Below are 17,191 nucleotides of genomic sequence, written 5' to 3'. Positions count from 1 at the left end.
TAGTCTCAATTTCCCTCAGACACTGAGCAGCTGTAAGACAAATAGGAACATCCAAATGACCTTTCCGTCATTCCAAAGTAAATTCAAGAATGTTAAGGGTGGAAAGAACCTTAAGGATCATCTCATAGTTGGCAAACTGAGGAGCACAGGCCAAGTACCACCTGCCTCTCTTGTGTACAGCTATTAAGTTCTTACATTTTAGAATGGTTGAAAACAATGAAAATAAGAATATTCTATGACATTTGACAATTATATGTAATTCAAATATCAGTGTTCATAAATTAGTTTTATTAGAAAACGGCTATGCTCCTTTGTTGTGTATTGTTTGTGGCTGCTTTCATGCTCCAATGTAATATGAATTGAGTATGGCAGTGGAAGTTGCATGACCCACAGAGTAATTGCAATAGACTACATGAGCAGTTGCAACAGAGGGTATATGACCCACAAAGCCTAAACCATTTACAATCTGGCCTTTTATACAAACCTTGCCTACCCTGATCTAACCTTATTCTCTCATTTTATAGATGAGAAAGCTGAAGCATTGAAAGATAAAACTACTCATTCTTGGTAACTCAGCTAGGATATTAATTAATGCAGAATTAATTAAGAGCTGAAATTCCAATTTTTTTTGTCCATTTGATCATGCTGAAATGATTGAAATTAGTTGTAGTTATACTCACCTTAAATTATACAGCTTGCTTGTATAAAAGACTAGATTTTGTCTCAAAATCTTTGATTGCTCACATGAGCTAATGTCATGTAAAAATTTTGTCTTGATATATTCATTGAAATGAAATATATACCACATTATTCGTAAGCAGTTCTAAGTAGAAGTTATGACAGAACAAAATAATGGCAAAAATTAAACATTTCACTGGATACCATCAATCAAACTGAAAAATATGCTCCACTTTTGATTCACAAAACAACATATATGGAACATTTAAACACTTTCAGACAAATTGGTTACATTCAATTTTCTTACAAGAGATGATTGACAATAAGATGAGAAAATGATTTCTTAGTCTGTGTTTAGTGAATAAAACTGGACCAGTTAATTTCCCAACTGTAAGTTAAATTTCAATTTCTTGTAAAATGAAAAAGAAAGTGTGTCTAAAGTTAAAGTATTCCCTTCCTATCACTAGGAAGTATCTCTTGGGATTCCAGCAAAATCAATTACGTACCCGCCTGTTAAAATATCTATTTTCAAGGGGAAATGTTTAAACAGTGTTGCCAACTGGGGGTGATTTTGCCCCTCCCCGCCAAAGGATATTTGGCAATATCTGGAGACATTTTGGTTTTTACAATGGGGATGGCGGGGCAGGGGCGTGCTCCTGGTATGTTTCAATAGAAACCTAAGATACCAATAAATGTCTTACAAAGCACAGGACAGATGTCCCCCACAACAAAGACTTATTCAGCCCCAAATGTCAGTAGTGTTGAGGCGGAGAAATCCTGTTTTAACGAAACATCATTAGGCTAGCCCAAAGCTTTCAACAACTCTGCAAATTTATCTGCCAGGTCCTAAATGTTCAAGTCATCATTTATTTGTGGACTAGCACAAAAGAGCAAATATTTCTTATGGAAGCCTGTATGATAGCTCTTTCTTTCCAATAGTTTCTTCTAGCAAGATTATCACAGAGATTATGCCAGCAAATAGTTATTTACCTTCTTTCCAGCCACATGTATTATTGATGTTAACCAATAAGCAGTAGTATAATTTTCTAATAATTCTGATCTCTTCCATAAGAAAGCTATTTTGACTCTGATCTATTTTTTCCCTGTAGGAATCTGATCAGCTAAGATTCCTATTTGACCTTGATCCATGATACATGATATAATAAAACGATCTATGACTAACAGAAAAATAAATCCTAAGTCACATTTACCTTTACATGGAAACACCAAAATATTTCATTTGGGTAGTGCCTACACAGTTATCTCTAGACATTTTCCAAAGGCATATTTAGAGGATAAAGCAAGGGTGGCCTCAGCAAGTTTAACAGTGCAGTTTTTCTTCCAATACTATTTTATCTATTTTACAATGTAACCCAGTCAATAATATTAAAGGAAATATATTAAAGTATGTTAGATCACCAAATTAAGAAATGCCTTTTCTCCAACATGATCAATAGATGAGATAATTTTTATCTCTCACTTTCTCTTTCAGTGAATGTTATCAAAGCAGATATCTGGTGCTACCTACATAGATTCTTCCTTGAGTACATATTTTATTCTGTGTCACTTTCACTGAGCGCGAAGTATTGGTTCAACTCCCTAACTAATCTTCCAACTTGGGGAATCTATGAACTAAATCATCTCAAGCTCAAGGTATTCTTTAATCACACACAAAAATATTACCAAGCCCCTATAATATCATTTGGTTCCTCTAGCAACTTCAGAACACTAATCAAAAGCACAGTCACTCATTTTCTCCAATATTTACCTATTCAAATGTAATTCATCTAGCACCCAAGATATCCTAGGCTCTCTGCTAAATGCTACACACACCAAATTGAACAAGATATGACTCTCAACTTCAAGAAGATTTTCATAATGAGTTGGAAGAGCTAATAATACCACAACATGCTAAAAGTAAAGCTAGAAATACCCACTGATGTTTATGGACATGCAGGAGAGGAGAGCTTTATCTAGCTTAGAGGATTCAGGGAAATTTTTCTGAACTCATCCTACTTACCTATGTTGAGCATTAAAATATGGGCAGGAGTTAGCTAGGAGAAGGTCTGGTGCAGGTTTTCCAGGCAGTAGAATTAAGTCGTGCAAAAAATCCAGCTATATGGAATTCTGTGATTTGAGGAGGGGAAAAACAAGGTAAGAAGGCAGCAAAGTAGGCGGAGGCCAGATCACCTTGGGTCTTGTATTCCATGCCAAAGAGCTTAGGCTTTATTCTGCAAGAGACGAGGAATCACTGAAGAATGTCAAACACAGCAGCATCCTGGTCTTACTTGCATTTTAAATGGACCATTCTGGTGGCTGTGGGAAGGATGGATTTGAAGTAGACAACACTGGAGGCAGCTGTAGTATTTTGGGCCCAAGAAAAAGAGAGACTGAATTTGGGAACTAGGAATAGACAGAAGGGGGTGGAACAGAGATATACTTATGAGGAAATCTGGCAGAACTGATTGGCTAATTACATAAGGATGGGAGAAAACAAGGCAAAAGGCACAAACCCAGGTTTTCCAGTTTGGGCAATGTGGTGAATGGGTGATCCTAGCAGTTGGGAGATAGTATAGAGGAAAAGGAGCAGATAAGAGGGAGGCTTGTTTGATTCAGCAATGGCCACTTGATTAGGGCAGCAGTTACACTTAATGTGTTTTCTCTGCTGCAAAGTTTTTCTGCCTCTAATCTTGAAAGTGTATAGTCTCCTAAAGTAAACAAAGAGTGAGGCTGACATGCATATTTTCTTTGAATCCAGAATACTACCTATCTACTACACATTTTTGGTATCTAAATTAGGTTTCCTGCATTATCCCTTAAAAAGTAATTATAAAAGTCATTCAATGCTCTGCGAGCATGAGAACTTTAAAGATGTGGATACATTTTGAGCCTATATAAATATATAGAGAGATATTGAGTGCTCAATTTTTAACTATAAAAATCAGATACTGAGGCCTGGTCATGCCAGAGGCCTAATTTTAATAAGCCAACATCTCTTCACTAAAGCATTACACTTTAGAAGCAGAGATTCTCAAATGTTAAGTGCATAACATTGATCTGGGCTGTTTTTGAAATGCAGGTTTGCAAGGTCCACCCAGGGGCTTAACTTAGTAGGTCTATGTGAAGTCACTGTCATCTGATTCTATCATAGACAGTCTTGGATCACACTATGAGAAACGCTGCTTCAAGGACGCATTGTGTTGGATAAAACTTTCTTCATATAAGACAATTCAATACGTAAAAATGTAGGAATTCTTCCTACCTTCCTTATCAGTTATCTATTTAATCTATTTTATCTATCTATCTATCTATCTATCTATCTATCTATCTATCTATCTACCGTCTGTCTACCTATGCATTAAACCTTGAAGAATCTTTACTTATTTGGGGGAAAAGAAATAAAACTGATCAAAGCTATCCCTAAACTTCCACTCCTATGCATGTCTCTCTGAAAATGAAGAAGAGAAGAACCAATGGTTAGATCAGAATTCCTACAGACTGTTCAACACAAATCTTCTGTGTGATAAACATAAAAACTAAGTGTGCCCTTCCTGGAGACTTTGTTATACCTGAAACACCCCACCCTAGCAGTCACAGCACTGTATCTTTGCCACATGCTCAAGAGCCAAGAAAATTGTGTTCACTCTATTTTTTCATAGTAAATATTTAATATTAAGCAGCATTTAAAAATTTTCCCAAGTATAAAATTAATTGTAAATATAATTAAGCTTTTCCAAATGAAAGCCCTAAATGTTCTCTTCTTCCTCCTTTCTGTCCAGAATCGTTGGTTAGCTTTTGAAGGTTGTGGGGTGGAGGTGGTTTGGTGGGGGAGTAGTTATGGGCATCATTTATGGCTGCTTAGGACTTTGCCCCCAAGTGAAACGGCCACTTCTCACTTGAGCCTATCACATACCTTGGAATCTAAGGGACTTGCCCTTGAGTGACCACTGCAAGCCCAAGGGTGATTCATTATAGTGGAATAAAGAAAGGAGGCATATGTAGGATATTCCAGAATCTTGACCATGAAGACTGTTTTAAGGAGCTCTCATTCACAACCACATATTTCCATATAAGTTCAATAGCATAGAAAATTCTGAAATTTCACATCATGTGACTAAAAATTTTCATGAAAAAATACAGAGAAATGATCATATAAACAAACAGAAAATAAAAAGAAATAGGGAGAAACACTTCTTCAGATTATATCATCTAGAACTCAGAGCAGGGCAGCTGAACTCATTTTACTTCTCTTTCTGTTAATGATCTTTCATGATTACATTTTGAAAACCTGAGAACTGTTTCTTAAAACCTTTTGCTCCCACTGTCGACTAACACAAAATCTGTTCTTCCCAGATGCCAGCATCAGAGGGGCCGCTGAATTAAGTTTCCATCCAGCTCAGCTGAATCTATGGCAGCGTTTTTCAATGTGGGGTCCTTCCAAGAGCTCTGGACTTCAGAATCACTGGCAGAACTGTGAAAATGCAAATTCCTGAACCCACCACCCACCTACTCAGTCAACACCTCCCAGAGTGGGCCCTGACTATTTGCTTTTCTCACAAGCTCCCCAAGTGGTTCTAAGCATTCTTGGTATTTCATATATCTTTCATGTGTTTGTTTGTCCATTCATTAAACATTTTTTCAATACGTGTTGTTGGTCACAGCCTGTAAAACTCTTTTTCATGCTAGATAATGGAAAGGGAGAAAAAAATATGATCTGAAAATTAACTTGGAGCCAGTTGAGGTTACACCAGCAGAGGAGCAGAGGGGAGGATGTGGAACCACTGCTGGGTAGGCAGAGTCCTGGCTCCCTGCAGGAAGTCATCTGCCAGGACGGCAGGGCCCTTTCCCTTGAGACAGACCTTGCCAGGGGCGTTACTGTGCCTCCAAGCATCCCAGAGTGCAGTGGCCCCTGGACTTGGCTGTCCCAGCCATTTCCTCCTCACTCCCCAGTGACCACACATTTTCATTCTTGCCTCCACAAAAAAGGTCATCAGGAGACAGAACTCTCCAGAGAGACAGGAGGGTTTCTTGTTGCCTCAGGAATTTCCCTTAAGCTGCCTGAGGAACATTTCACAAAAAGGCAAATCACATGGTTCACTGTTCAGCAGCCTGAGTCGAAGCCACCATTTGATACACATCAGACAGTTTTCCCTCTCTCCTGGGTTCTAGTTTGGTCCCATTTTCTTTTATTCTTTTCTTTCTCACTTTTCTTTTCTTTTTTTTTTTAAGGGAATCTGAGGCTGGCAGGCTGAGATGGAAAGACGGGAAGTTTCTTTTATTTGTAGCCATTAAAATTCTGCCTAACAATACACCATGTTTTCCTAAAGCAGTTTATTCTTCAAGTTTCCCATCTTCAAGGCACTTAATGGAATTAGTCCATTACAAATTTCCTGGCTTTGCTTGCCAGGATCTGCCGATATATTCACCTAGACATAATGGGTGTCTATTTCCTCTCTTGTGGTGGAAACTTAACTGTTGCTCCCTAGCATGTGGCTCAGGAGTACCCTGTCCGGGCTAAGCCAAGTTTCTGGCTTATTGACATTATTCTACCTCCTTTGTAAAGCTTCAGAATTTTAGATGTGAATGGGACAACTTGAAGGTCATAAATTTAAAATACAATTGAAACAAATGTCAAAGTAATTGTTCCTTGAAGAGTTTGAGAACACCAGAGGGAAGTCAGTTCCTGGAATGTCTGACATCAACTATAGAAGACAGAACAAATACATTTGGTTATTTGGATCTTACTTTGCTCCACAGACAATAGAATGAACATTGGTTACCATTATATGGAATTATAGACGTGCAAAACATTAGCACTTGGGTGGAATCTGTGCTGATCTGATTGCCTAACTTGATCATTTCTCCTTCAATTAATTCTCTTCTGTCACCTACTTTAAGTAATACTTCTGTATTAAAAAGAGAAAGGATAAAAAGTAAGAGTTTGGGCTTCTGACTAGATTCCAAAAAAAATTAAAAGGGAATTTACTATGTAAAACTCTGCATAGTTTCATCAGAAGGCAGGGTATATAACAAAAATACAGTGACATTACTGACTGAATATTATTTACTTCAAAGAATTCTGCTATTGGACACTCAATGGGGCTCATCCTCATTAATGAGTGAGATAAGGAATAATTTTCTTTACTTTTGTCAGTCCTACTAGAGTCAAAAACTGAAATTCCCTTTCTAGCCCATGAAAAGAGGAACTGCACAGTGAGAATGGCTGTACTTCCTTCTCAGGATCTTAATTCTTAGATGCTGAGACCACCACCCAACCCTACAGCAAAGACAGAAACTCAGAAGTTATCCTAGATTCCTCTCTCCACCACAACTAGTCCATTTAGCAAGGCCCTGTTTATTTTACCTTCATTACTTTTGCCTTAGCCAGGTTCTCATCAATTCCCCAGGCCTCTAGTCTAATCTTTCAGCTTCCAGTTGCATCATCTCACCCATTCTAGACACTACAGCCAGAGCAACTATATAATACCTAAATCTGGTGGTCACCTCGCTGCAAAAATTCTTTTAATTGCCTCCCCCTACCCCCTAGTTTCAAGATAATGGTCTAATGCTGTAGCTTAGCAGACAAGGTCTTCTATTAGGTGGGTGAAAATGTAATTGTGGTTTTTGCCATTAAAAACCTTTTGCACCAACCTAATATGATTACTTTTGCACCAACCTAATATGATTTAAACACTGTTGTTCACTGTAGCCATTTCCTTCTTCCCTTTTAATATTCAATTCTTTCAGTCCAAATAGACAACATTCTTCGATGCCCAAGGAGCATAGCAGGCTTCAGCATAGGGAATGAGGACATTGGATCTAAATCCAGTCAAGACCCAAACCCTTCATTTTAAAGAAGACATCAAGTTACAGAAAGATTAAGTAATTTGCCCAAGGTCACACAGCTGGTTAGGAACACAATGGAATTAGGACCCAGTGTCTAGGTTGACTTTTCCAGAATATAATTTATTATATTTCTGACATTGCTTAAAGTGAGCAAAGTCTTATGATTTCTCAATATAAAAATCCGAAAGTCTTAAAAATGATACTAATCATTTGGGCTTCATTAACACACTGACTTAAATGTCTTTCCAAAATCTGTCACAAATACAGTGCTTTCCTTTCTCCCAATGCAACCCATTTTTCAGAAGCCTTCCCTTCAGTAAGTTCGCCAAGACTTCAATACACAGAAAACTCTCTGCCCTAAGAATAATCTTCAGATTCAATATGTTACCAAAATAAAATCTTCCAAATAAAACAATGGCAAAGATAGACCTGATAATGAATATGAAATACGCTAAGAACATTCTGTCACTGACATAAACTTGACTTTTTTTGTGATTAATAGTAAGATGGAATCTTGAAACACATAAGAATAAAGCAAACGACAACAGAAGAGAAATGATTTGGAAAGGGTCCCATTTGAAATTTACCCATTTGAAAACAGGCTCTGTCTTTTGGCTATCATCATTGTGTGCCTGTCCAGAAATTCATTTCCAAGTTTTATTTCCAAATGCAACCCCAAATTCAAAATGTGGGTTTGTTGGCATGTTGAAAATTTGCTCTGAGATGGACAAAACAACAAATGAGATGCTTTCAGGAGGAATAATAAGTATATTCCAATGCTCATTGGGTTTAATTCATGCTTCAGATACCGGCCTTCCCCTTCTAATTCTGTAGTATCCTGTTTCTAGTAGGAAATGGAAAATAAGGAAATAGGATTATGAAGCCATTTCTAAATATTAACATGGTACCAAAGTAAGTTAGCAAAGATACACACATTTTTAAGGAAAAGGATAGAAAGGGAAATTGGCTTGAGTCCAGTCTGTCAGAAATGGTGACTGATCAGAGTTCAGCTAAATCTAATCAAGCCATCAGGACCTACACTGCATTTACTGACACGTAGGGCACTGAGAGAGGGCAGGTCATATCAGAACAATGCTTGGAAGAGGAATAAAAATTACCTGTTGAATAGGAGAATTGGCTTTGTTACCTTAAGATTTCAACAATCTACTGGATTCCCAGAGAATCCATCCATCAAATTAACATAGTGGTGGTAGTATGGAGGAAGGTGGAATAAGACAGAGAAGAGGGAGGAAGGGAGGGAGGAGAAAGAAAGGAAGGGACATAAGAAATATTGTTATTAAATATTTCATTTCTAGATTAAACCAGAAAGAGCATTTACCAAAATATGCAAATTATGACTCATGAACTTACATTTTACTCAAAAGATAAAACCAGAGCAAGAATACACAGGAACTAGCAAAGCAAACACAGGACAAACACAATCCAGAGGAAAAGAACACATAGCATTCACAGCCAGAGAGTGGATAATACAATTGCTCATATACCAAAGCAGCTTTTCTTTCTTTCTAAGTATTGCTGAAAGAACTTGGTATGACTTTATTTCTTTAAGAGTTTGAAATGTGCTCAATATCTGAAGTCTCACAGGATAGCTATGATCTTTCAAAAATACAGATGTCATTTGGGAAAAAAGTTCTCTAGTAAGGTTCCATCCTGTCTTTTAGATATGGAAAAAACAAGGACACACAGTAATGCATTTTATTCAATAAATTATTACAAAGCATCACTTAATAAAGGATGGGGTAAGATTGAGCTGTATGCCAATGAAAGTATTGCTGTAGCATTAACAATGTCTCCTGATAGTTAGTATGGACAGTACTTTCAGTTAAAAAAGATGACAGAGCTCTCCTAAAAAGACAGCTTCTCCTAAAAGAAGTACCTCAGGTAGGTACTTCTCTGCTGGTTTTGTGACTATTAAATGAATAACGTTCTCCATTTTAAAAAACTAGAATATTAATTAATAATATATTGAGAGTGATAGTCACGTATCTGTCAAGAGGAGTTAAAAAGCATTATTTTGCGTTAGAGCTGATACATGACTTTAACCGAAAAAATATTTCTCATTGCACATGGAATTACTGCAGTTGAATTTTTTTCAGTGAGACTTAGATATGCCCATTCTTTGCCCCTGACTCTTGATTCACTAGTGATTCTGGAGAAAATGTACAACGATTTGTTAATTCTCTGGCCTCATTCTTTTTCTTGCCCTATCACACATGTTCCAATAAAGCAAAAACACACATATCCAAGGAAAAGTCTCTTCTACTAACCATACCCAAACCTGCCTTTCCTCCTAAATAGTCCCTAGGGAAGCAAGCCATCACCATGACAACCATATGATGGGAGTTTGAACAGCACTTAGGGCAGCCTTTGTTGAAAGTTAATACCAGTTGGTGTTTAACAAGATAAGGAAAACTCAGGCAAGGGGTAATACTCTGTTGTGAGGCACCACTTGACTGTATGGAACTAACTGTCCACATCAAACCTAACCTAACCAGAACACAGGCTCAGAACAAAATTCTGCAAGTGTAATGTATTCAGGGCTAATTCATTAATTCTCCATTGTAGCCCTCTGGACTCAATGCTCAGTGGTCATTAAATCAAAAGGGCATATATACTCAGGAAAAGTGAGTTAAGAACTTTGCCTTTTTTAACTTCAAATGGATATAGAACATCAGAGATACGCATTTTTCTCTATTAAGTGTTACCACCTTCTATTTGCTGGGCAAAAATACCTGTTTCCTGCACCTTTAAATGTAATTTGTGTTCCCCCCCACCCCCACAAGAAAGATCATGAAGGTGGATTGGTACACAATTGTATGGACTTTTTCAGTATCTTTAATGCATGTGCTTCTGGAAAGAGAAGCGCTGCAGACACACGGTGGCAATTCCTGCTCAGGTGTAGTGCCATTCTTTTGTGTGACTCACAGCTAGAGAGAGAGCTGACATACAATATATGCTTAACAATACTTTCCCACTACTGATTCCACTCCGGAGACCCACATTTTTATGCCTTTTCTAAAAACAAGGGCACCAAAAAAGTCACTATCTGAGGAGGCTCTTTCTTTGTTCGTCTTCACCTGACTGGCCACCTAACTACACAAAGCTTTTAAATTAATGAGGAGAATCCTTTGTTCTCTCAGGTTCCATTTAAAGGGAAAGTGGGTCGAAGGGCTTCCCCAGGGAGAGAGAAAGAAAAGCCCAGGAGCCAAACACAAGGGAGTAAGAGATTTCACTTCCACTACTATTCCCACCCTCCCAAAGAAGTTAATTAATTCTGTTTTAGGAATGGTTAAAAGGGGTGGGGGAGCACCAGGTAGCCCATTCTCTGAGATCAAAATCTCCTTCTCAAGTGTGGTTCGCACCAGCCTCTTGTCTCTGACACCACGGGATGTGGGTGGGGGGCGAGGGGGGAGGGGAGGAGTACTGAGAACCTCTCTCCAGCCACGGACCACAGAGCCAGTACTGCATGCATTTAGGCTCCCGCAAAGGTGCGTCCCAGCCCAAGTCCCCAAGTTGGGTATTTAAACCTGAAAACCATAATTAGCGCCATTCAAGGCTGCAAGTTACAGTACCTTCAGAAGTCTGACAGATGGAAGAAAGGCTGCGTGGCACAGCTTCCGGATGGTCCAGTTTAGGGGTCGAGGAGCATCAGCCTGATTCATGACCCCTTCCAAATTCCACCAGGAAAACAAGAAACTGAAAACCTGAGCAATGCCTAGAAAATAAACGGTCCCCCACGGCTCTGGCATCCCATGGTCATCTCCACACCTGCAAATTCCATTAGGGCAGAGGCTTCCTGGAACTTGGAAGACTAGTCAAGTAGCCTTGCCTGAGCCCCTGAACCTTCTTAAGAAAGCCACCTCCCCTCTCTCTGCAGCCGTGCTCATGCATACCAAATGTGGCTGAATGGAGGCACACTGCCTGCTGCTTCGGGGAGGGGATGCACGGTTTTGAAGGAGAGGGACAGCCTGCACAAAACAGCCTGTGGTCGGAGTCAAAGCAGCCTGCTCCGGAATGCGCGCTCCCTCTCCCGCTCTCCTCCCAGTAAACGCAGGTCAGGCGTTGGGGGGGAACCGGGGCCATTGCTTTGCTAGCCTGGTTTGGGGGGGAGCCAGGAGGGGAGCAAAAGGGAACAAAAATAAAGCCAGAACGGGAAACTTGCACTTTCTTGCACAAAGCATCTTTGAGGGACTGCGAACTGGCACGGGGGGAGGGGCGAGGACACAGGGAGAGAAGGGGTGCCTCCTAATGAGATAAATGCTTCCTTTTTGATTTATGTGACATAATAAAGTGAGGGCTATCATCAAATACATCTATAGGAAAAGAGATCTTTGTCGTGTTCTGAGGTTTTTATTAACCGTGATTGACAGTCTTCATCCTGATAATTCATTGTATAGATGACAGACACTGAGACAGAAGCAAACTCAAACACACTGAGTTGTTCCTTTCATAGAAAGCAGGGTAAACTAATGGGCATTTGGCTCACCTTTTAGACATGGCAGTTTTTAAATGGGGGTTATGTCCTGGAAAGCCACTTGATACCCGTTCTCTGCAACACACGTTTAACCCATAAAGTGCCACCTGGGATGCTGTCTATAAAGAAGGGAGTTTCCTTAAGTGGGGTTTCCACCCCCATCATTTTCTAAGGAGGCTTTATGAAATAGTTGCTGAGTTGGAATGTATAGTCTTTAGGACTCCTGTGGTGAGAGAGAGAATAAAGGACAGCTTTTCAATTTGAAGGTAGAAACTAGATAATTTCACATAGAGAAGGTAAGTTGGGAGCATGAGAAGAGAAGGGAGTTCCTGATACAACCCCTCTTCTGCTCCCACATTCCCCCCAGGCATCAGACATCAGTAGGAGCAGTTGACCTGACAACTCCTATCGGGGAGAATCCCCACATCCTTGGAGCATCGCCATCTTATTTATTTTTTCCTCTATGACTATGCTGATTTTCCATTTCTAATTAACTTGAAGAGATTGGTAAATCCCAGCTCCATGACTATTACGCAGTCAGAAGCTGAACTGGGAGCGCTGCAAGCAGATGTGATACACTGCTGTAATTCAGAACTGGGACAACACAGGCCCACCCCAGCATGAAATCAATACCTGACACACTGCGCTACAACACCATTTCACTCACAATGGTCTTGTGTCACAAATTTAAGAAAGATATTGCAGAAAACTAGTTCACCTGTGGAAGACAGATCATTGACCTACCTTGTATAATAAAATTTATGTCTCTGATTATCTTCTATCAAACAATAACACTTTAATAGATCTGATACACAGCTGACTCATTTTCTGTTACTATTCCATTTCCACAAAGGATTGAAGGCAGTATTAAAATACTAACGGCTCACGTGTATCGCCTAGCACAATGCATTGCATAGGTTTATGTCCATGGAAACCTTATGGAGTAGGTGTTATGGTCATATCCTTACCTCACAGATTAAGCAAATGAGGTCTAGAGAAATTAGTAACAAGTCTAACATACTAGTATAACTGGAGTCTGGATTGAAACCAGTCTACTAGGCTGTAAAGACAAGCTTTCTCTTGTCTCCTATTTCTTTCAAAAGGGACTCTAGGAATAAAACCACTGCCTCTGTTTTTTGGTAATTTAATCTTACATAAGAGTTAAAGACTTCAAAGAAGAAATGCTCAGCATTTCTTTCAGATTATTACTTTGGTCTGATGTTGATGTAGTAGTTAACAGCATGAATTCTGGAATCAAGCTGCATGGTTCAAATTCCAATTTTGAAGCTAGTCTTGGGAGATTTACCTACTTTCTTTGTGTCTTGGAGTCCTTATCCATACAATGGAGATTAAAATAAACCCACATGCCTACGTGAGGACTAAATGAGCTAATATCGGCAAAGCACTTAGAACTGTGCCTGGCATATACTAAATACATGTACCATGATCCATCTTCTGGGTAGCATGTGCTGAGTCTGAGCTGGAAGCCCACTGACAATTTTCATTAAGCATGCATACATATGGTAGGAGGTAATGAAGTCAAGCAAGACAAATTAAAACTGAATGCTTCTTGTGAGTTACCATGAGTTTAATAAATGGGGAAAGAGGAAGGTGGGAGACTGCAAGGGCAGCGTGGGTTTCCTCACACAGTGTGGTATTCATCAGGTTGCAAGATGCTGCCTTTAGTGAGGAAGGCTCCAGCCTTTCTAAGCTTTTAAACGAATGCCCTTAAGTGGTTCTGTTGAGGTGATGAGATCTCTGCTCCACGAAAATGCTGAAAAACTGCACAAAATTGCCAACCCCCTGCCCTGAACTATTTCAAAATGGTAAGGACCCCACAAAAATGACAGCATCATTCTGAAAACACATGGCCTTTGATTCTCCTATCCCCTTTAATTTTACTGAATAACTTTGGCCAAAGAGAACATTAGAAACTATGCAGAGTGAGGAAGTAGGAGGATTCACAGCCCTCTCTAATGGCAATTAGAGGAGAAAAGCACAAAACCTTCAGGGAATTGATTTGGAGATTACACTGCAAAAGAGGTAAAGATCAAAGAAGGATGACAGTGCATGAGAGGCGGTTTTTCTCCCATCATTGGGGTGCTTTGTGCCAGAACTGTTTGCTATCAAAACATCTAAAGAAGGGTTTTCAAGACCCTCCTCTCTACTTTGAAGAAATTATATTTTCACATAGAAGATCCCTTCCCCAGTTTTAGAGAGAAGTCTAATGAGGAAAAAAATGCAGAGAGGAGCAAGCCCAGCCCCAGATATTAGCACCTCACAAATTCAAAGTGCTTACCTATAAATCTTATGAATGTGGTTGTCTACACATCTGCAGAACAAATTCTAGCAGCTTGAAACTCTGACATAGTCATACAAGCTTTCAGTATCCTAAAAAATAGCAAGCAGGGCATATCAGATTTCTCTATTCCAAAGCCTGCCTTTGAACCAACTCTAATTCTCTCCCATGCTACAGAAAAGCCCAGTCCCCACTGATTATCTTCCCTTTTTATTTTCTGTGTAAATGATACTAAACCAAAGAATCACGATGAAATTTGAGCTCATTCTCAATACTAACAAGGGGGCCATTGTATAGACCTTCTGAATTCTTTCTTTTGAAGACCACGTTCCTTCTCTTCAAAAAAAATCATGGCGACCGGGCGCGGTGGCTCCCGCCTGTAATCCCAGCACTTTGAGAGGCCGAGACGGGCAGATCACGAGGTCAGGAGATCGAGACCATCCTGGCTAACACGGTGAAACCCCGTCTCTACTAAAACTACAAAAAAAAAAAAAAAAAATAGCCGGGCATGGTGGCAGGCACCTGTAGTCCCAGCTACACGGGAGACTGAGGCAGAATGGCGTAAACCCGGGTCCGGAGCTTGCAGTGAGCCGAGATCATGCCACTGCACTCCAGCCTGGGCGACAGAGCGAGATTCTGTCTCCAAAAAAAAAAAAAAAAAAAAAAAAATCATGGCACCCTCCATATAGTATTGTACCACTTGCACACTGTCTTCTTTATATCTTTTGGATATAAAAGGAACTGACCCATGAAAACCTAAGAAAACAGAAAGGAAACGACACAGTGACCAGGTAGTACAGAGAACTCAAAAGCCTCCCTCTGAAAAGTGTTTCCTGCAAACAACATTTAAAAAAAGTGCTGCAATGTAATTTTTCAGAGTTTATTATTACAACATTAAAATTCATAGGTATCTGGACATCAACTGTACATATATTTTCAGGCTCTAATGTATAGATATAGTGCATCTAGTGCAGAAAGATGATATTTAAGCATCCAGGGGAAAAACCACATAAGCCTTTGGTGAGCCCAATGGTGAGCCTTTGTAGACATTTGCTTCAGTGTTTTGTAATCTTAATACTAACATCTTGCTTGCTTAATGATTGGCCTCTTTTATTAATTTTGTTGTGCTTTGATTTTTCTTTCTTAAATATTTTATTTTACTTTAAGTTCCAGTAACCATGTGCAGGATGTGCAGGTTTGTTACACAGGTAAATGTGTGCTATGGTGCTTTTCTGCACTGTCAGTCTATCACCTAGTTAAGCCCCACATGCATTAGCTATTTATCCTAATGCTCTCCTCCTGCAACAGCCCCCCCGTATGTGTTGTTCCCCTCCCTGTGTCCATGTGTTCTCATTGTTTCGCTCCCACTTATAAATGAGAACATAATGGTTTTTGGTTTTCTGTTCCTATGTCAATTTGCTGAAGATAATGGTTTCCAGCTCCATCTATGACACTGCAAAGGACATGATCTCGTTCCTTTTTATGGTTGCATAGTATTCCATGGTGTGTATGCACCACATTTTCTTTCTCTAGTCCATCATTGGTGTACATTTGGGTTGATTCCATGTCTTTGCTATTGTGAATAGTGCTGCAATGAACATATGTGTACATTATCTTTAAAATACAATGATTTATATTTTGGGGGATACATACAAGTAATGGGATTGTGGTAGATTAAATACTTAAATGTGAAACCCAAAACTATAAAAAACCTGGAAGATAATCTAGGCAATACCATTTAGGACACAGGCACAGGCTAAGATTTCATGATGAACATGTCAAAAGCGATTGCAACAAAAGCAAAAATTGACAAATGGGATCTAATTAACTAAAGAGCTTCTGCACAGCAAAAGAAACTATCATCAGAACAAACAGGCAACCTACAGAATGAGAGAAAATTTTTGCAATCTATCCACCTGACAAAGGTCTAATATCCAGAGTCTACAAGGAACTTAAGCAAATTTATAAGAAAAAAACAACCCCATTAAAAAGGCGGCAAAGAATATGAACAGACACTTCTCAAAAGAAGACATTTATGAAGCCAACAAACATATGGAAAAAAGCTCAACATCACTGATCAATGGAAAACTGCAAATCAAAACCACAATGAGATACCATCTCACAACAGTCAGAATGACAAGTATGAAAAAGTCAAGAAACAACAGATGCTGGCGAGGCTGTGAAGAAACAGGAACGCTTTACACTGTTGGTAAATTAGTTCAATCATTGTGGAAGACAGTGTGGCAATTCCTCAAAGACCGAGAACCACTATTTCTTTTTTTCAAAAAATCATTTGTCTTATGAACTTTATGGCAATTTATCATTTTTGTCAAAAAACATACTTTTCCTGTTTCTTCCTTTTAACTTCACTTAAATTAGAGCTATAACATTTTTAGGATTTTTTTGACGCTTCTACAGCATTTTCCAAAATATTAGATCTCTTTATAGATTCCATTTACCTACAGAACAATCCTTAATGTATTTCCAAATGTATGTTTACCAGATTAGCTTTTTTCCTTTCTTAAGGTATATTTCCCCTTTTGCCATCTTTTGTAGATAATAGATTCTAAAATATACTAAAATTTATTAAAATCCATGACTCACTTTGTTAAGTGGCTTAAGCAGCATTTATTCCATGTAAAATAAAAATTTCTCATGACTACAATTGTTATCCATTCATTTTCCTCCATTATTGGGATCTCTCCCCAGGCATCTCTGACTGCTGTCCACCCTTTGCACAAAGGCCTGTGGTGACAGAGAGTGGGTGAGTTTTTGAGACAGCCCATTCCATGATTGTACAGTTCTGGTTGACAGAAAATTCTACCTAAGACTGAAGTGAAACGTGCTTCCCTCTAACTTCCAAGTCAAGTTCT

General features: G+C 39.1%; 1 protein-coding gene across 25 annotated transcripts in view; it reads right to left on the bottom strand.

Annotated features, from left to right (window-relative positions):
• Positions 1 to 17,191, bottom strand: part of TRPM3 (transient receptor potential cation channel subfamily M member 3) — a 929,658-nt gene that overhangs the window by 564,186 nt on the left and 348,281 nt on the right. For 8 of the 25 annotated variants that reach the window (XM_031654818.1, XM_031654819.1, XM_021927855.2 and 5 more), the window contains exon 1: positions 11,118 to 14,708. The exons of 11 other annotated variants lie outside the window; for them this stretch is intronic. In XM_031654818.1, the coding sequence (XP_031510678.1) occupies positions 11,118 to 11,294 (177 nt within the window). In that variant the 5' untranslated portion in view covers positions 11,295 to 14,708. 6 more of the 25 variants (XM_021927843.2, XM_021927852.2, XM_021927853.2 and 3 more) reach the window with 2 other exon arrangements.

Source organism: Papio anubis, chromosome 13 (assembly GCF_008728515.1).
Source record: "Papio anubis isolate 15944 chromosome 13, Panubis1.0, whole genome shotgun sequence".
Lineage (NCBI taxonomy): Eukaryota > Metazoa > Chordata > Mammalia > Primates > Cercopithecidae > Papio > Papio anubis.
This window is presented reverse-complemented; position numbering and strand designations above follow the sequence as displayed.